Source organism: Cygnus olor, chromosome 18 (genome assembly GCF_009769625.2).
Source record: "Cygnus olor isolate bCygOlo1 chromosome 18, bCygOlo1.pri.v2, whole genome shotgun sequence".
Classification (NCBI taxonomy): domain Eukaryota; kingdom Metazoa; phylum Chordata; class Aves; order Anseriformes; family Anatidae; genus Cygnus; species Cygnus olor.
Genome location: NC_049186.1, coordinates 12,853,088 through 12,872,004, shown reverse-complemented (window position 1 = coordinate 12,872,004; position 18,917 = coordinate 12,853,088). Strand labels below are relative to the sequence as shown.

Below are 18,917 nucleotides of genomic sequence, written 5' to 3'. Positions count from 1 at the left end.
GGAGTTAAAATAGGGAAATAAATCGCATGAATTTCAAGTTTGTGACTCAATTCTCACTCTCCTCCTCTCTCTCTCTCCTCCTTTTGCCAAGTACAGAGTAAGACTCTGGCTCCTGCACTAATCCTGAGGAGGCCTCCCTTGCAATGTGCGGTAAGTGTCCGACGTTTCTCTCACGGGAACTAATTTGCTGGAACATTTGAATCAGGCTCGCTAAATCTTACGAGAGCAGTGGTGACCCTGGTGTAGGAGGCCAGCAGCCCTGGCCCTCACCCTGTGGCAGGAGCTGCAGTGCCCTCGCCTGTGCCCCAGCAGCACAAGCAGCACTCGTGGTCCTGGTGCTACGCCCAGGGCCGCCCCCACCTCGGGGGGGACGCAGAGGTGCGTGGCTGCAGGGCTGGCAGCCTTCAGCTGGGCAGGGCTCAGGGCAGCGTGTGGCAGCCTTTATAGAAAGGGGACGCCCTTAGTGAGGGGCTGCTCCTGCCCGCGGCTCTCAGAGGACTCAGCCTTGCCTCTTGCCCAGGCGACGCTCGGGGACCGGGGGCTGCGCTCCTCGCGTCGCCCAGGGCCGGGGCAGGCAGGGTCCCTGCAAGGCTGGGCTGGGGCTGCGCTGGCCGGTTTGCCGGGGGTGTCGGTGGTGCTGCACCGGGGTGCTGCTGCCAGAGCACAGCCTGGGCGCCCCGGGGCTGGGCCAGCGCCTCCTGCGGCACGTGGGGACGGGAGCAGCAGGGCCCTTCAGGGGATGGCAGGACAGCGACGCCCTGGCTGCAGTAATTCATCCAGCAAAGCCGAGTCAGGTTCTGCTGCTCCCTGCAGCTTGGGCTGTATCGCCCCGTCACTGCCGCCTGCACTGCCCTGCCACTGCTGCAGGCACCGTGCCTCGCAGCCGCTGCGGACAGGGATTCGCACAACCCCAGGGGCTATCTGTGAGTTACCAGGGGGGTGGTGATTGCTGGTTGTGATCAGTGAGCAATTTTTCCACCTGGGTTTGAGCAGTCACAGGCACCTGGAGGATGCCAGCCCTGGCCCTCAGAGGCAGCAGGGCTGCAGGTCTCTCAGTGCTCAGCCCCAGCTGCCCCCATGCACGCCCAGCTGGGCTGCCCTTGTCCTGTTCGCCCTCAGCATCGCCAGTGCCCTGGGCAGGCTGTCCTGGCCCAGCCCAAGTCCCTCTTGGGTTCAGGGAGCCAGACCCTGGGGTGAGGTGGGGGGCTCAGCAGTGATGTGGGGAGACGCTGCCTCTGCAGCAGCTGTTTGCAGGTGCCCGCGCAGACGATACAGAAGCGGTGCGTGGAGCAGGGCCGTTCTGGGCAGGGACAACCCCCCCCACGCCTGCCCTGCAGATCTCGGGGCCCCTCTTCCCAATGAAGTCAGTTGCTGTTCCAGCACCTGGTGCTCCATTTCGATGGGTTCCCTCTCCCCGGGCAGTCCCCTCATCCTGAGCCCAGCAAGGGGGCCCCAGGCTTGGCTCTATCCCCCTGTGCCCACAGCACCAGTAAGCCTCTCTCCCCAAGCTGGCACGGCTTCCCTGGATCTACGCCCGGTGGGGCAGCCCCTGCGTGCCCCAGACCCCGGTGGGTTCCTCCACCCCTACAGGGGCTTTCAGCAGCACCTCCCGCCCCTGCAAAGACAGGCGAGATCGTTCCGGTCCAAGCGCATTTATTGTCGCTGCGGAGCCACCGGTGCTGGCTCAGGCGTCCGCGCACTCCGTGGGGTCCAGGGACAAGGTCACGTCCGCTTTGCACTGGAGCGTGCCGGGGACTCCCAGCAGCGCCTGGCAGCTCCGCAGCTCGGGGGCCACATCCATCACGCACGGTGCCTGCGGGGGAGACCATCAACAGGACCGGGGGCCCCAGGACGTGGCGCTGCCGGGGGAGCCGGGCTGCCCCAGTGTCCCGGAGCCCCGCGGGCAGGTGAGATCCTGCTCCTGCTGCTCGCTGGAGCGCGGGGCCCCGGTGCCCGCGGCCGGGCGGCCCCGGCACAGCCCGTGCCCAGCGCCCCGCGGGGAGCGGCGCCGGCGCCCCCCGTGCCCGGCGCCCCCCCGGCAGCCCCGGTACTCACCGCGGGGCGGAGCGGCGCGGGCGGGCGGGCAGAGCCGGGCGGCAGCGCTCCGGGACGGCGCTCGGCGGCGTCGGAGCGGCGGATGTAGGGCGAGCGGCGGAGGCCGGAGAGCAGCCCCGAGGCTCTGCCCACCGAGTAGTGGCGGGGCCCGGCCGCCTGCCGGTACCAGGGCGCGGCGGGGCGGCAGAGGCAGAGCAGCGCCAGCGCCAGCCCCAGGCAGCGGGCGGCGCGCATGGTGCCGGCGGGACCGCAGCGCTGCGGGGCGCCGCCGCCGCCGCTTTATAGCCCACCGGGGGGCGCCGCGCCCGCCCCCGCCGCGGCCCGGCCCCCCGGGCGGCGCAGCCCGCGGGAAGGGGCCGCTCGCCCCCCGCCCCCGCCCCCCGCCCGGCTCCGGCGCGCACGAGGCCGGCGAGCGGCGGCCGCGCGCTTACCGGGGGCGGCGCCGGTCACTCCTTGAACTTCCACTCCTGGCGGCACATGGGGCAGTGCTGCTGCACCTGCTGCGAGTGCAGCCACTTGAGGATGCAGTGCATGTGGAAGCAGTGCGAGCACTGCCCCCACACCAGCGGGCAGTCGTCCCCGGGCACCTTGCCTGCGGCGCGGACGCGGCGTCAGCCCCGGCCCGGCCCCGCCCGCGCCGCGCCGCCCGCCCGGTGCCCCCGCACTCACAGTCGGGGCAGCAGCCGTTGAAGGCCATGCGGCAGATGCCGCAGTTTTCGTCGTTGGCCACCCACAGCCACGAGGCGACCCCGTGCCAGCTCCGCACCCTCACCCGCATCGCGCCGCCGCCCGGCCCGGCCCGGCCCGCCCCGCCCCGCCGGAAGTCCCGCCCCGCGCCCGCCCCGCCCCGCCGGAAGTCCCGCCCGCCGCCCCACGAGGCCCAGCGCGCGCGCGCGCGGCGGCGCGCCTTCCCCGCCGGCCCCGCCTCTTCCGCTTCCGGCGGCGGCGCAGCGCGGCCGGAAGTGCGGGCCCCGGAGCGGAGCCGCCATCATGGCCGACAAGATGGACATGTCCCTGGACGACATCATCAAGCTCAACCGCAGCCAGCGCGGCGCCGGGCGGGGCGGCGGCCGGGGCGGCCGGGGCCGGGGCGGCGCCACCCGCGGGGGCGGGCCCGGCCGGGGCGGCGTGGGAGCCGGGCGAGCGGGCGGCGGCGGCCCCGTGCGGAACCGGCCGGTGATGGCCCGGGGCGGCGGCAGGAACCGGCCCGCGCCCTACAGCCGGGTACGGCCGCGGCGGGCCCGGGGCGCCGGGCGGGGCGGGGGGCGGCGCTGCTGGCGGCCGCGGGCCGGCGGCGCCCCGGGGGAACGGGAACGGGCCCGGGCCCGGGCAGGGGGCGGCGGCGGGGGCAGCCCCGGGACGGGGCCGCGCGGGCGGCGGGGCGGGGCGGGCCGGGCCGGGCCCTTTGTGCGGGGCCGGCGGGCGGCGGGGCCGGGCGGCGCTCAGCGAGGTGCCGGTGTCGTTGCAGCCGAAGCAGCTCCCCGAGAAGTGGCAGCACGACCTCTTCGACAGCGGCTTCGGGGCGGGGGCCGGCGTGGAGACCGGCGGGAAGCTGCTCGTCTCCAACCTCGACTTCGGCGTCTCGGACGCGGACATCCAGGTAGGGGCCCGGGAGCGGCCGCCACGCGCGCGCGGGGGCTGTCGGCGGGGGGTTTCATTCAGCGCCCCGCGGCCGGGGGCGGGGGGCGGCGGCGGGAGCTTCCCCGGCCCCGGTGCCCGCCGGGGTCGGGCGGGGGGAGCTCCGTCCCGGCCAGCCCCGCGGCCCCGCCTGGTTTCGCGCCGCGGGCGTTTGGGGGCAGCTCTGGCCCTGGCTTCGAGGTGGCTGCGGCTCAGAACAGCCGCAGTCCTGCACGGAGCTGCGGTTAATCCCGTCGTCCGTGGCTCTGCCGCGGTGCGTGGGGGAAGATGCTGCTGGGTGGCTCAATCCTTCTGTGACTACAGAGTTTAGAATGAGCCCTGTAAACTCTCGAGGTCCGCGTAACTCCAGAAGTTCAAACCGTCCGCGGGCACCCGTTTGCTCTGTTTTTATAGGACCTGTTTGCGTAGCTTCTTTTTAAAGTCGCGTTCTGTTAAGGGCCAAGGTGTTCCCAGAGACGCATCAACCAGTGACGCTGAGGAGAGCGATTTGTGAGGGAGAGCCCGCTTCCTTGTGCTGTAACTTCTTTAATTCCTTTATCTGTTTCACGGTAGCTAAATTTCCTAGCCCCGTTACTGGTCCCGGTTATATCACTCGTTTCAGCGGTGCCTTGGGTAAGAACCTGCCAGGCTCTTCGGTCGGGCGTGCGGTACGATTTGTCTCTGAGCTGACCGGGGCAGGGGCTGGGGCTTAGAGCACGACGCCTCGGTGCTTTCTTCATCTGTTCGTTTATTCCAGTTTCTCTACATGGTGATCTGTCCGTGTCAGGAGAATTGGAAGCAAAATTTTTTAGGTCACTTAGTTACTGGGCGATGTGCTTAAAAACGCTTTTTCTCGTGTAAGCTTAGATCTGGTTTAAGTTTCCCGTTTGTTGTAGTCAGGCCCAGACACAGAAGTCGCAGATCTGTGAAGTCACCTCAGTTTGATGTGTGAAGTCGCGTCAAGTGACGTGCGGTTTGACTGTGAAGTCGCCTCAGTTTAACGAGCCCGCGTGCTCTGCGGGACAGTTGAGGTTCGCCTCTTCCGCTGTTGGCTTGGGCTGCAGGAGCGGACGAATTTCCACGCGTCTTACCTAGCAGCAAAGCTGACGGACGTGTTTGCACCTCTCTGTCGCTACCCGTCCGTAACGTCGCGCTGCCGGAGAGGCGCGGATTGTTTCCTTTGTTCCTGTGCTGATGGTGCCACCAGCGTGGCCGCACGGCTCAGCGAGCGCTGCCAGGAGGGAGCTGGAAGGGGCTCGCGTGCGCTTTGCTCGGTGCTGCGGCCGTGGCGCAGCGAGAGGGGTCGCGTCTGGGCGAGGAGCGGAGCGTCCCCTCCCGCGCCGCGCTCCGAGAGCTGATTGCGAGCGCTTTGCTGATGTTCGTGTCCAGTAAACGAACGCGAGGGAGGAGCTCGCCGGCAAGATCGCCTGAAGTGCTGCGGGCTGGCGAAACGAAAGAAGATTTATAGCGCTCTTTCCAAACGCTTGGGTAGCGACTGCAAGACGGCCGGAGTGGTGTTCAGGCTCTGCAGCGTACAACGTAAAAGGCGGCCTGCGGTGCCCACTTGGGAGACGCGGCAGTTCTGTTGTGGGTTTTGAGCTTTGGCAGCACGGCACGTAGCAGCGCCCTGCACGGGATGGACGATACGTCCCTAGGTGATGCGCTGAACGTAGGCCCTGTGAAACGAACCAGGTGGCTCCGTAGCTGCCTCTCTCCGTCCTTTGTGGTAGCGAGTGAAGCACTTGCGGAGAGGACTCTTCCCAAGTTCGGTTTTTGGGTTGTTTTCCTAAGCTCTGGCCGGGACTGTGGTTTTAAACTGCGCCTGGTCTAGCAAAGCTTTAAGGCGGGGGGGGAGTCTAGCACGTAGAAATGGTGATTATTTTACAGATGCCTGCATTCCGATAGATTGTTCTTCCTTAGACAAATGGATTAGGGCCTGGATAAACCTTAAAACAGTGGCTCTGTTGATTCAGCCGTGACAGAAAGACTTGCGGCGTCCCTGGGAAAAGAAACAGGCCCGCGTCCCTTGAGGCTGCTTTGCTGACACCGTGCGTGCGCCCTGCGAGTGGTGAACAGGGAGTCCTGTTTGGTTTTGCCACCGGTGGCTCCTGTGTGAAACTCTTCCGGCAGCCCGGGTTCCCGTCTCCCAGGGGTGCTTTCTCTGAGTTGTCAGGGAAGCTCGGAAAGCCCCTGTAATTCCTGACAGCAAGTGGGGGGGGTCTGCCTCTACTGCGTCGGGGCTGCTCAGCGTTTGCAGCGCTGACGGAAGCGTGCTCTCTTCTCTCTCTGTTTCTCAGGAACTCTTTGCGGAGTTTGGGACCTTGAAGAAGGCGGCAGTGCACTATGACAGATCTGGCCGCAGTCTAGGGACAGCAGACGTGCATTTCGAGAGGAAGGCAGATGCTCTGAAGGCTATGAAGCAGTACAACGGAGTCCCCTTGGACGGTGAGTCCGCGCGGCTGTTTGTGGCGTGTTTCCCCGCGTGGCCGGGATCTGCGTGCCCGTCACGCTCACGAGGTAACCGGCTGCCTTTCCCCAGGGCGCCCCATGAACATACAGCTGGTTACGTCACAGATCGACACACAGAGGAGACCGGCACAGAGGTGAGATGCCGTGCTGCCGCGAGAGCGGCCGTGTGGGTCAGCGTGGGGGGGAGCTGGCCTAGCCCCCCTCTGTGCGGGAAGCACGGATTCGTCTCCCGTTCTACAAACTCTGAGTGCCTGCGTGGGTTACCCGGAGCGCGCTGTAACGGTCGCCTTTTAAAAATCGCAGTGTAAACAGAGGTGGCATGACCAGAAGCCGTGGTGGTTCAGGAGGATTTGGTGGTGGAGGAGGCAACAGGCGAGGTAGTCGTGGCGGGAGCAGAGGGAGAGGCAGAGGAGCTGGGAGAACTTCCAAACAGCAGCTCTCTGCAGAAGAACTAGATGCACAGCTGGATGCTTACAATGCCAGGGTAAGTGCTGCTTGCGCGCTGTGCGCAGCTGCCCCGCGGCATCGCTTCCTTGGAAACACGGGCGGCCCAGAGCTGGCTGCAAGGAGGAATCCTCTTTCAGCCTTCAGGGCCAAAATAGTTTCCGTCCAAAGCCGAGCATTGCCCTGTTCCTCTAGTTACCGTAGCTCTCCAGAAGTACTGCTGCTGATAAGAAACGGCCCCTTTCCAGCGTCCCCAGACTCGGTAGGGCCTGCGTAGGCCAGGCTCGTCTGTAGCCAGAACAGCTGGGATGAGCGATAGCTGTGTAACAGTGCCCAGGGAGAGAATGGGCTGGAAAAATGAAAAACAGAAGGAAAAAAAGTGAAATAAGTGCCTCGGATGCCGAGAGGAAAAAGTCAGCGACGCTGATCACAGCATGCAGGTCCCTAGCGCAGAAGGAGGCGAACAGAGCAACGCACGTTGTGCCATTCAGAATGAGCCCGGGTGTCGTGCCGCAGCAGGGTTAAAATCCTGATAGAGAAGCGAGGTTAAACGTGCGCCCGGTGCGCTCTGAACCCTGCTGTCTGCGCCGATGGAACGGGACACGGCTGGGGCAGCGGTACGGGTGGAGCGGGCCGAATTCCAGAGGACGTTGGCATGGAGACGTGTTTTGGGGCGGTGTTCTCTGGAACCCGGGATGCTTCAATATCGTCTGAGAAAGATTTGGGTGGAGGAGGAGGGCGGGGAGTGCGGGGAGCTTGCCCGAACTCTTCCAAGGGCAGCGGGCTGGCCCCGGTCGGGAGGTGTCGTACCGGGGGGGGGCGGTGACGCCGGGGGGCTGGCGGTGACGGCGGGGCGGTGACGGTGACGGCGCTCCTCTCTCCTCTCTTGCAGATGGACACCAGCTAAAGCGGCGGGCGCGGCGCGGCGCACGGGGGGGCTGCGGCCGCCCGGCTCCGTGGTGCCGCGGGAGGGCCGCGGCCGGCCCCGAGGACGGGATCGTTTTCCTTTTGGTTGGGCTAGGTTTTAACCTCGTGTAAAGGTTTTTTTTAATGCCGAAGCAGACCCGTTTTGTACCGAGTTATTTTGGGATACATTTTACTGGTTGCCTGCCGGCCGGGGTGGCTTTTTCGCCTCGGCCGTAATAAACTAGAACCGTGTCTAGAGCCCTGCCGCCTGCTGCCTGCCGCGCCCCGCGCGCCTTTCCCGCGCCCGCGCCGCGCTGCCCCGCCCCCGCCCCTTCTGTGCCCCGCCCCTTCTGTGCCCCGCCCCTTCTGTGCCCCGCCCCTTCTGTGCCCCGCCCCTTCTGTGCCCCGCCCCTTCTGTGCCCCGCCCCTTCTGTGCCCCGCCCCTTCTGTGCCCCGCCCCTTCTGTGCCCCGCCCCTTCTGTGCCCCGCCCCCGCGCTGCCCCGCCCCCGCGCTGCCCCGCCTCCCGTCGCGCGCGCACGGCCCGGGCCAATGGGCGCGCGGCTGCTGGGCCGGAAGCGAGGCGCGGGCCCCGCCCTGGCGTAACGGGAAGTGACGGGCGTGGCCCGGAAGTGCGGGGGTGCGCGGGCGGCTGGGCGGATCCCGGCGGCGGTGTCGGAGCGGAGCGGGAGCAGGGCCGGTACGGGGCGGGGGGGGGGGCGGCGGGGAGCGGGGCGGGGCGGGGCGGGGGACGCGGGGCTGGATCCCGCCCGCTGCGGCCCGGCCGGGCCCCGCCGCTCGGCGCCGTGCGAACGGGAGCGGCCGGGGGGGGGGGGCCCGGCCCCGAGCGCCCTCAAACGACCTTCGGGGGGGGGGGGGGGGAGGGGCGGCGCCTCCGCTCCCGGGGAGCTCCCCGCGGCCCCGCCCCCCCCCCCGGCCGGGAGCGCTCCGCCGGCAGGGGCGCCGCTGACGGGGCTGGGGAGGAAGCCGCGTCCCGGGGCCGGGCCCCGTCGCGGGGGGCAGCCGGGGGCGAGGAGCCGAGCGCCGGAGGTCCCGCGGGGCTCCCGGCACCCCCGGCCGCTCGGGCCCGGCGGGTTCCGTGCTCCGGGCCGCAAGCCGGGACCCCCTCCGCGAGGGGGAAGGGCCCCGCCCGCGCCGAGCGCCCGCCCCGCGGCCGTGAGGGCGCCGTGGGGGCGCCGGGCCCGACCCGCGGGGGCCGTGCCGGGGGAGCGTCCCCGCCGCAGGGCGCCGAGCGGAGCCCGCTGCGCGTGGGGCTGCGCGAAGGGGGCGCGGGGCGGGGCTCGGCGGGGGCGCGCCGCAGCTCCCGAGCGCGGGGCTGGGGGGGCCTCGCGGGCCGGCCGGTGCCTCGCGGGGGTCAGCCGCGAGCAGAGCCCGGGACCGCGTCGCCGGCTGCGGGGCGCCTGGCGGCGGCGGCGGCGGCAGGGCCGCCCCGAGCTGGCGCCGGGGCTCGGCCCCGGGGCTCGGCGGGAGCTCGGCGGGGCCTCGCGCGGAGGGGCGGCGGCGGTGCCTGGGCTCCCCTGGCCCCGAGGCCCTGGGGGCAGCGGCGGGGGGCGGGGCCCGGCTGCCGCCCGCCCCGCTCCGTGCCCGGCCCCGCCGTCGGCCGCCGCCTCCCGCCGCCGCCGGCCGCGCGGCCCCGCTGGTGCCAGCAGCGGGCGCTTCCCGTTCCCGCGGCTCGCGCAGCCCCGTGGCGAACCGGGTCGGCGAACCGAGCTGGGGGCGGGTAACGCCGCGGAAGCGGTCGTTGGCCGGATGGGATCCCCGGGGGGCTGCCGGGTGGCCGCGCGGCCTTCCCGCGCCCACAGGGAACGAAGGAAGGGTGGGGACCGCCCGAATCGCCCCGCGGCACGGCCGTGCCTGCGCGAGCATCCACGAGGTCCGCGAAGCGGCCTCGCGGACGTCCGAGACAGCTCAGCCGAGGGGGCTCCGAGCAGCTCCTGCCGCTGGCGCCCTGGGGTCTCGGTTCCGGCCTGGGCAGACGTCGCCGTTTGCCGCTGTCTGTGTGGAAGCGCAGTGACTTCCCGAGCGGTGTTTCTGTGCGGCACCAGGTGGGGCTCTCGCACTCGCTGCTGCTGGCTCCTGGGCGGCTGAGCGCGGATGTCGGACGGGAGGGCAGCGGCTTGGTCTCCGCTGTCTTCTGCAGGCCCCTGCGGCCCGCGGGGATCCGAGGGGAGCCTGGGCTCCTTCCCGAGATGCTCCTGGGGGTCCCCCGGCGCCGAGGAGCCCCCTCCTGTGAGCGGGGGCAGGGGCAGCGCAGCCTCCGGGAGCCGCGGAGGCACCAGCTCCGCACCGAAGGGGCGCCCTGCGGGCGGGCGGGCACCTCTGGCAGGCACCTGGAGGAGACCTGCTGTACTGCTCGCAGCAGCAATAAACGCTTTGTCCCGGAAGCCTGAAGGGCGAGGCTGGGCCCCCAGAAAGGCTCTCGCGCCACCGGGAGTCTCCTTCCTTCCTCTCTGGCCCAGGGCTTGGGAAGCGGCCGCGCGCCGGGAGGAGGCTCCCGGGAGGAGCTGCCACGGAGGGGCCCTGAGCCTGCCCCGCGGGGGGCTCTGTGCCTGCCCGGGCCCTGCTGCCGGGAGGCCGGGCGCAGGAGGCACGGTGGCGGTGTTCCGGCGCTTCCTGGCGGAGCTGGGCCCTGGCTTGGGCTGCTGCCTGGAATGCCCTTTCGGGGGGCTCCGCGTCGGCTGGGGGAGCCGTTTTCCACCCCCGGAGGGCTGCCGCGGTCTCTGAGGTCCCGCGAGGGCCGGGCCGGTTCTGTACCACCCGCGCAGCGATGGGCACGGCTTTCTTTAGCTCGTGCTCGCGGGGTGAAGGTTACGGGCACAGAAAAGCAACTACGAGCTGCTTTTATTACTTTTTTTCTCCCCCGTGCCTTCCGTGGCGTAGTGGTCGCCGAAAAGCCCTGTGGGAGAGCTTACCCCAGAGGAGCGGGCGAGGACTGGGCGCTGGAGGCGTGCGGGGACGACGCCCCCGTTGCCCCTCAGGGAGCTGCGTGGCGGGTGGCAGCTCTGCGGTCGCGGGAGACAAACCGATGCGCCGCTTCGCTCTGTCGGGGGCGTGCCGGGGCCCAGGACTCGGCTGCCAGCAGTCGGCAGCGCCCGGGCGTTGTGCGGCCGAGGCACGGGGCAAAGGAAGGGGCCGAAGCAGCGGAACGAATGCTCGAGCGAGCGGCCGCTGAACGCTTCTGGGAGCCTTCGAGGCTGGGAGCTTTTTTGGACGGGAGCCCGAAGGAAGTGGCTGGGTTCGAGCAGGATTTACCGGGGTGAAATGCAGCCAGCTGTTGGCGCGCGGCGTGAGCTGGGCGGCCTTTTGCGTACAGGTCTCCGTGAGATCCCGCGCCGGGCTCTGGGGAACCCCCGCAGGAGGGCCGGCCGCTCGCCGTGAGGTGCGGGGTGGGCGCGGGCTGCTGGGGCTTGGAGGTGCGGGGCCGTACCGGGCAGAGCTCCCCCCGCAGACCCGGAGCCCCCGGGGTGACCTCACACCCGTCGCTCCTTCCCCGCCCCGAGCCTGGCGGCGAACCGCGGTCGCGTTGCACGCCCGGGAGCAGCGGTTACATCGTACGAGCCTGCCGCCCTCCGGCTGCCCGAAGAGGCGCGCCAGCCTCCGCAGGGGGAGCACGGCTGGCCCGGGACAGCTCCGGAACCGCCCCCAGGTCTGGCTGCGGGCGAGAAGAGCCCCGGCAGCACCTCCCGCCCCCGGGGGCTTCGGGCCGGGGGCTCTGCGGCTGGGCTCGGCCCCCCCCGCCCTCCCTCCTCTGCCCTGCGCGTTTGCTGGCGGCGCTGCCGTCTCTCCGGTGGAGATGCGCGAGACGTGCGAGGTGCCACCCGAGCCGTCGGCCTGGCGGAACGCTCCTGATACTTCTGGCTAAGAACGAGGAGCGCAGGGGCAGCTCCGCGCCGTTCTGGCCGCTGCCAGGCTCAGGCCGCGGATGGAGTCCGACGGCCCCGGCACCTGCACGGCCGGGCGCGTCGCTGTGAAACCCGCTCCGAGCGGGGTGAGTAGCGGCGGCGCTGAGGGTTTCTCGCCCTCTTCGGGGGGCACGGGGGGAGAGACGGAGCAGCCGAGCTGTGTGCTGCTGTCAGCCGGCTCTCAGATGGGAAGAGAGAGCGGTGCTTGGCCGACCTCGCGCTGCCCGTGCGGCACGCCGTGGGCGTAGGCCCGGCTCTTCGTTAACAAGTCGGCGTTTCTTGGGGAAGGGAGAGCAGCCAGGGCTGCGGGCGTTTGGACCTGTGGTGGCGCAGAGCCCTGTTCTCAGCTGGAGCCGTATTGGAGAGGCAGAACTGGGCCGGGTTTGCTCCGGGCTCGGGTTTATCGCGAGGGAAAGCTTCCTCCTGTTGTTCTTGTGGAGGAGTTGTTTTTCCTATGGCTTGGGGTATTTGCCTGTTCCAGCTGATGAACGAAATGCAGAGGCCGATGTTTTTCTTTTGCGTGGGCTGAGCGTGAGAGCTGAGCTACCGGAGGAGTCCGCCCAGGCTGCGGGGTACTGGCGCTTGGCAGGGATGTGTCCCTGACAGACCCCCAGGGACAGCCCGAGAAGGGCCCCGGCGCGAGAGGGAGCCCGTGGGGTAACGGGGCCGTGCCGGGAAGGCTGATGTGTGCTGCCGGGCTGTGCCCCTCGGGACGGAGCCGGCGCTGGCGGGTAGCTGCAGTTTCACTTCTCCTCCCTTCAGTGTAAGTCGCGTGTGTGAGGATGGCAGAGCAGGAGCCAACGGCAGAGCAGCTGGCCCAGATTGCAGCTGAGAACGAGGAGGATGAGCACTCTGTCAACTATAAGCCACCTGCCCAGAAGAGCATCCAGGAGATCCAGGAGCTGGACAAGGATGATGAGAGCCTGCGCAAGTACAAGGAGGCGCTGCTTGGTGCCGTCACCGTGTCTGCGGGTGAGCCTGGACGGAGGGGTTCCCCTTCTGCCTTGAGGGGGAGATGCTCGGGGAGAGACTGGGCTGGGCAGAACACGGCAAGGAGCCCTTGCTGCTCTTCTTGCTTTTTCAAAAGCTGCCTTGGGAGGAGCAGTGGGTTGGTTGGTGTGAGGGATGGGTGTTTAAGAGCTTTTTTCTGTGCCTTCTAGACCCTAACGCTCCAAATGTGGTGGTGACCAAACTGACGTTGGTCTGCGCTACTGCTCCCGGCCCCCTGGAGCTGGACCTGACGGGTGAGCTGGGAAACGAAGTCAGCCCTTCTCCCAGGTCAAAGCTGCTTTAATGTGGGGCCTTCCAGAAGGTGCTGCCAAAGCACCGGTGGCGCGGTGGGCAAGCCCTCCTGCCCCTTCGCTGGGTGCAGAGCCAGCGCCCCGGCCACAGAGGATTCCCCACTCCAAGCCCAGCCGCCTGTGTCCGAGCTCCCCCGTCTCAGCAGTGGCCTTTTGCTTCCACTCCACTGCCTGCCCTGGTTTCGTGGATGCGTGAGCTGCCGGGGGGGGGAGCCAGCTGTCCTCCAGCACAGCGACGCCAAAGGCAGCTTGGAGATGGTGACAGCTTTGGGGCAGACATTACAAAGTGACGCCCGTGAATGACCGGCGTTGCTGCCTGTGGCTCCCTGTCGTAGGGTGCTGCTTGCCCACCTCGGGTAGCACGAGCAGTGTAACAAGCTGAGTCCTGAAACACACAAATAAAAGGATAAACTGTGCGCTGCGCGTGCAGTAGGGGTCCAGTCCCCAGCTGCTGCACATCCTGTCCTGAGCACCTCTTGCAACTTAAATCCATCCCAGAGCATGACAGAAAGGGACCCCGAATCACCATCTCCCTTCTTTGTAGGTGACCTGGAGAGTTACAAGAAGCAGGCGTTTGTGCTGAAGGAGGGTGTGGAATACCGGATAAAAATCTCCTTTAGGGTAAGAATTCAGATCTGAAAAGTGAACAACAGCGAACTTGGGAGCATCTGGCTACTGCAGTCCCAGCACAGGGAGTACTCGAGCCCCAAAACGATTGGGATGGAGCAAATAGGCCACTGTGGGTGGGGCGGGCAGCGTGTGGAAGAGATCTGTCTTCAACAGCCTTTGCTTGTCTCTGCAGGTTAACAGGGAGATTGTGTCAGGGTTGAAGTATATTCAGCACACGTTCCGGAAAGGAGTGAAAAGTAAGTGCTTCGTTGTGGCTCAGGTACTGCTTCGTGTGAGGCTCCCAGCGCTTTCCGCTGCTGTGGCGGGGGCTTGTCTGCTGCCCCAGCTGCTCACGGTGGGAGGAGGCGGTCTTTAGCGGGAAGCACGGCCACGTCTGTGCCGCTTGTGGCACTGTGGCAGCGTGTGAAGGCTTCCAGGCCTGCGGTAGGGCGGCGGCAGCCTGTGGTCCTGGAGCCTGGAGGTGAACAGATCAATTGTGTGCGGACAGCGGTACTGGTGTGGGGGTGTCGCTGTCTGCAGGAGCTGGTTCTGGAGCGAATGGCGCTGCTAATTGTGGGTGACGTTCTTGTTCTCGCAGATCCTTTTACAGTTCGTGAATTGTTGTAGGAGTAAGAGACCTTTCATTTGCTTTCATTTGCCCCCAATGCAGGGGAAGCCGTTAAGTAGCTTCCCTACATACCTTGTTTTTCCTCCTAGTTGACAAGACTGAATACATGGTTGGGAGCTACGGCCCCCGGGCAGAGGAGTACGAGTTCCTGACCCCCATGGAAGAAGCCCCCAAGGGCATGCTGGCCCGGGGCAGCTACAACATCAAATCCAAATTCACAGATGATGATAAGACTGACCACCTGTCCTGGGAGTGGAACCTGACCATCAAGAAGGATTGGAAGGACTAGCCCTTCCCAAAGCCAACCCCCAGAGAGCGTGAATCAGACAGTGGCTACCGTAGAAATCCCTCCCTGTACCAAAGTGCTGACATTGGAACCCTCTTACCTTCCATCCCCTGTTCAAGTTTGACCAGAGCGCTCGGTTTTGTAATGTGCCCCCTCCCCAGAGAATCACTGAATCCGTTGGGCAAACCGTGCTGTCTGCATCTGATCTCCAGCTGCTCGTCCCAGGGCCGCGCTGTTCCAGCACAGAGGTGGGAGCGTTTGCTCCCTTGCCAGGCGCTTCGCTGCTTCTCACCTTCCTTTATTCTGGTCGGTGCTGAAGGGGAGACCCTACACTCGGTGTAGGATCCTGTGCTTAGCTCTCCTGTGCGCAGCTCAGGGTAGCTACTGCCTCCAAGTAGCTGAAGAACTTTGATGCCAGGCAGCTATCTGAATCTATTTGTCGGCTAAAATCATGTCCAGCCTGCCCCTTCCACCCAGTCAGTGTCCTGAGTACGCTGGCACCTTCATTTGTGGATGTTCCCTGTAACCATGATGCCTTAATGTGTAACACGTATCCTCTAGGGAGGGGGCCCTGCCCTTGTTACACTTTTTAAAAGCCTCCCGCCCTTCCCCTGTTTGTTGGCATGGCACTCATCTTGGTCACGCCCCTCCTGGGTATTAGGAAAGATTCACAACTTCCTGCTTTGCTGCTGGTCCATTCTTCACCCGAGACTGGACATCTCCGGAGAGGAGGGCATTGTGACACCCCGGGTGACATCTCGCCCCTTCCCCAGGCCATCCCTCCCAGTGTCCAGAGCTGGCCTGGCAGAAGCCTGTCCCTGTTTGTCTCCGGACTCTGGGCAGCCCCAGTACCTCCAGAGGCATAGAGGGGGTTGCAAGGCGGGTGGGTGCGGGAGTCACCAGTGGTGCCGTCACCTCAGACTTCTCATTGCAGCCAAAGGAGCTGCAAAGCACTGAAATGCCAGGACAGCACCTGCCCTCCCGGCTGTTTTGGGCTGAGGATGGACTAGTCTGTTTCTGCAGCTGCTCTCCTGATGCGATCAACAAAGAGCTTGCAAAGGACAAGTATTCAGAAGCGGTTAATGCCTTATGTATCTGTTCTGCCTTTAAAATCTGTGCCTGGCCTGTCAGTATTTATTGCCTTGACACTCGGCTCCCTGCCCCGAGCCCGCAGCAGACCCCTGCAGCGCTCCAGCCTGCCACCCAGGGCCGCGCTGACACGGCACTCGGGGCGACGGGGGCCTCTGGGGCCCGCGAGCCCCCGACGGCAGGCACGTTCCAGCTCCGCAGCCCTCTTATTTGGATCTTCCCACGTTGAGGTTGTATTAGAACTGGGACCAAGTACATGTGGCTTTCTCGTAGCTACGTCTTTGCTTCTAACTCTCCCTTGCCCTGCCCCTAGAGAGATTTTTGTTAATTTGATTTGGTGCATATTGTCTGTAAATCCTAGACCCGGGTTAACAGGTTTGGAATCATCGTCTGCTTCTCCTTTTATGACAGTTAAATAAAATCTTTGAACTGACTGCCTGCTGTCTGTTCTGGATCTGTTCTGGGTCTCTGTGGGAAGTGCCAGAACTTCTGTTCCAGAGCCAATTGCTGCAAACACCCGTGGTGGGGAGAAGAGCGGAATCCTTGGGTTGCCTGTGTTGTGCAAGGGGATCCGGGGAAGTCCTTGCCAGAGGGGAACGGGCAAGAAGCCCACGCTGCCACATCCTTTGCTGCGCTCAAGGCCTTGTGTTTAAGATCTGTACGTCGCTGCTCGCTCTATTCTTTATGGCCCGCAGTATGAGGGGTGAGAAGGGGAGAGAGGGAAAATGGTGGGTCTCTGAGGCAGCGAAGGGACACCTCCTGCCAGCTGAGAGCAGGGCGTTCTGAGCCCTGGCCTGCCGGCACCCTGCCTGCGCCAGCGAGGTGATTCCCGCGCAGTCGGGAGAAGGGGGGAAGCAGCCGGAGGGACAACAGAACCCAGGGGAGGCGATGTGCGATAAGAGCCTGCGGGGGTTTACAGAGCACGCGGTGCGTTTGTGCTGCGGGCAAGGAACTTCCCGGGGTAGCTGGGAAACGCTTCAAAGGAGCCACAGCACCGCAGAGGCCTTAGAGGTGGCTCAGCCCTGCTCCTGCGCTCAAGGACTTGCAACGGGAAGTGAGAGCTCCAAACACAAGAGGGAACCGACTGTGCTGATAGCAAAGGCCCCTTCCTTCTGGCCCCGGAAAGCCGCCAGGGCTGCCCGAGGCTGCGGTTGGAGGAGTCGATGTCACTCGGAACCCGAAGGAAAGCGCCGGGGCCGGCGACGGGTGCTCGGCAGGGCAGGAGCCGTCTGCAGCCGGGCGGGGAAGCGCTGTCAGCACCCGCGCGGCCTGCGCCCACGTCACGCCTCGCTTCTGCCGCGCCCTCCGCACGCTGTGCCCGGCCACGCGCTGCGGCAGCCTCCGTGGTGTGGGGCAGGAGGGGCAGCGCAGCGGGAGCCCAGGCGTCGCCCTCCGGTGTCCGTTGGCGCCAGCCCAGACGCGCCGATAAAACGAACAAAGGCTCCTTGTGGCGGCCCCTAACAGCCGCTCTGCGGGCAGTTACTGTCAGGGCCGGATCCCGTCTGATGCAATCTCCAGCCCTTTGGCAAGTCTTTCCAAACTCCGGGCGTTGGCGTTTCTGTCAGACGGGTCCTGTGATGGGGGTGGTGGGGCGTGATGTCTGGGGGGGGGGAGGATGCAGGGGGCTGCTGCGGCTCAGCGGTCACTGACTGCCCAGCTTCCTCCAGGACGCGGCCCCAGCCGCAGGGCCGCCGGCCGGGCTCTCCCTCCTGGCGGCCGAGCCCCCGCCGCGCACGGGCACAAGACCCAAGGCAGGGCTCTGGTCACGCTGAGCAGGCGTGGTGCCTGGGTGGGCCACGGGATTCTCCCTGCTCGTGGCTTCCAAGCAGAGGGCTCAGCCCTTTCCAGGAGATGCACCTCGTAAACCTCGGTTCTGCGTTTGCACAACAGCGGGGCCGGGCTGCTTGTCTGGTTTGGTGGCTGCTCGCGTTGCAGCGGCTCCAGCTTTGACAGGGCAGCCGCTGTGAAGCTGCAGAGCTGCAGGTCCCCGGGCGTGGCAGGGTGCACGCACCTCTACTCAGACGGCAGCCTGGGGCAGCTGAGGTCGGGAGAAAGGTGACGTTAAACCCTGGGTGGTGCTGGAGAGCCCTCGTTATGGGCCTGGACCGCCTGCGCTGCTGGCTGGTTAGGTTTGGAAGTCGAGGGCTGCTCTGTCCCAGGCTATGGGCGCAGCAGGGAACAAGACATCAGAGGAAACGTCCTGTACACGGCCGGGCCAGGCAGTGCCCCACCTGTGCAACTTTGGTGTTTGTAGCCATAGCAGGAGAGGGGCGTTTAGAGGGATTTAAAGAGAGACTCGTACTTTGTTCTTTAATGCTGGAAGGTGGGCGTAAGGATGCCACACTCTGTGGGGAAAGGCTCCCCACCAGCACCCAAAAGGAGAACAAGAGGGCTGCAGCACCTCCAAGGTGTCAGAGGGCCCCGTCTGCCTCGCCAGCACTGCTGAGCAAACACCGGCAGCCCGGCCCCACAAATGGGCCCCACCGGCGTCACTGACGTGTGGCAGTGCAGCGGCTCGCTGCCTTGAACCCCACAAACTGCTGGCAGCGGGAAACGCCGCTCCGGCTGCTGGCAAACCCTGCCTCCGGCACCACCGGGTGAAGCTTTTCTGGCACGAGCTGCCTCAGCTCAGAGCCCAGCCCCGACACAAGCGAGCATCCCCCAGTGCCCCGCTTGCAGGTGGGAGCCGTTCGTTCAGGGCAGCGGCTCCCAAACACTCTTTTGTGTGGAACCGGCCAAGGCAGCCAAGTGTGAATACAGGAGCTCTTTCCGGCAGCAGCTGATTCCCCACCCTGGCTGCCGGACGTGCCTGTGCCTGCAGCCCTGCGTGGCGTGCTCAAGGTGTTGGCTGCTGCGTGCTGGCTGCTTCGTTCACGGCACCTTCGTCACCTCAGGTTCACCTGGACTCTTTCTGGGCCAGAGCAAGGCGCCCAGCTCTGTTCCCAGCCAAAGCTCCCAGAAAGGTAACTGCTCGCAGCGCCTGCAGAGAGACCGGGCTGTCAGGGGAGAGGTGGGGAGCTCCCTGCTCCCAGCCCTGCTGGCCTTGGGCACTCGCGGCCCAGCCCTCGCGAGGCGAAGAAAGGAGAGCAAAGAGCAGATCTCGCTGCTCCTTGGACTCGCTGATCCCTGCGGGTCCCTTCCAACTCGGCTGTTCTCTGACTCCGCGCTCCCTGCCAGCAGTTGCCATGCTGGCAGCTCGGCAGGGCGCGGCCGGGCAGCGGGGCCGGCTCCTGCGCCACCCGCCCCCGCTGCAGCGCTTATCAGCGGGCGCCCGGGGCCGCGGGAGCTGCCCTCGGCCAACCGCCCGCTGCCAACGCCGCAGCCAAAGGCCGGGCGCGCTCCCCGCGGGGGGGAGGGGAGGGGCCCCGCAGCAGCCCGGGCCCCGCAGCGCACGGGGCCCAGCGCCCACCGGGCGCCGGGGCTCGAGGCCTCCAGTCCCCAGGCCCCGCGCGGGGCCGCCCCGCCGCTGCCGCGTGCCCGGGCCGTGAGGAGGCCGCCGGGCGTCGGCGGCACCTGGGGCCCCTCTGCGCCTCCGCGGGCGGCCGGGGGGCCCCAGCGGCCCCCTGGTGCCGGGACCGCCCGCCCGGGGCCT

General features: G+C 66.7%; 3 protein-coding genes across 5 annotated transcripts; 2 read left to right on the top strand and 1 right to left on the bottom strand.

Annotated features, from left to right (window-relative positions):
- Window positions 1-1,311: 1,311 nt before the first annotated feature.
- ANAPC11 (anaphase promoting complex subunit 11) lies at window positions 1,312-2,909 on the bottom strand. 3 transcript variants are annotated; one of them, XM_040530748.1, is made up of 3 exons: window positions 2,725-2,909; window positions 2,487-2,555; window positions 1,312-1,813 (listed from the first exon to the last, which is right to left on the bottom strand). In XM_040530748.1, exons 1-3 carry the CDS (start codon window positions 2,831-2,833, stop codon window positions 1,428-1,430), a joined length of 564 nt encoding a protein of 187 aa, XP_040386682.1. In that variant the 5' UTR covers window positions 2,834-2,909; the 3' UTR covers window positions 1,312-1,427. The 3 variants fall into 3 exon arrangements, with proteins under 3 accessions (XP_040386682.1, XP_040386685.1, XP_040386683.1); XM_040530751.1 differs by having other exon boundaries at window positions 1,637-1,813; window positions 2,487-2,647; window positions 2,725-2,888; XM_040530749.1 differs by lacking the exons at window positions 2,487-2,555; window positions 2,725-2,909 and adding an exon at window positions 2,056-2,337 and having other exon boundaries at window positions 1,637-1,813.
- Window positions 2,910-3,030: 121 nt separating this feature from the next.
- On the top strand, window positions 3,031-7,749 carry ALYREF (Aly/REF export factor). The gene is made up of 6 exons (XM_040530746.1): window positions 3,031-3,279; window positions 3,524-3,655; window positions 5,970-6,117; window positions 6,212-6,275; window positions 6,445-6,625; window positions 7,478-7,749. The coding sequence occupies exons 1-6, from the start codon at window positions 3,046-3,048 to the stop codon at window positions 7,490-7,492; spliced, it is 774 nt and encodes a 257-aa protein (XP_040386680.1). The 5' UTR covers window positions 3,031-3,045; the 3' UTR covers window positions 7,493-7,749.
- A 297-nt stretch (window positions 7,750-8,046) lies between these two features.
- On the top strand, window positions 8,047-15,759 carry ARHGDIA (Rho GDP dissociation inhibitor alpha). Its single transcript, XM_040530747.1, has 6 exons — window positions 8,047-8,189; window positions 12,175-12,384; window positions 12,573-12,656; window positions 13,258-13,334; window positions 13,516-13,579; window positions 14,040-15,759. Exons 2-6 carry the CDS (start codon window positions 12,195-12,197, stop codon window positions 14,237-14,239), a joined length of 615 nt encoding a protein of 204 aa, XP_040386681.1. The 5' UTR covers window positions 8,047-8,189; window positions 12,175-12,194; the 3' UTR covers window positions 14,240-15,759.
- The last annotated feature ends 3,158 nt before the right edge of the window (window positions 15,760-18,917 follow it).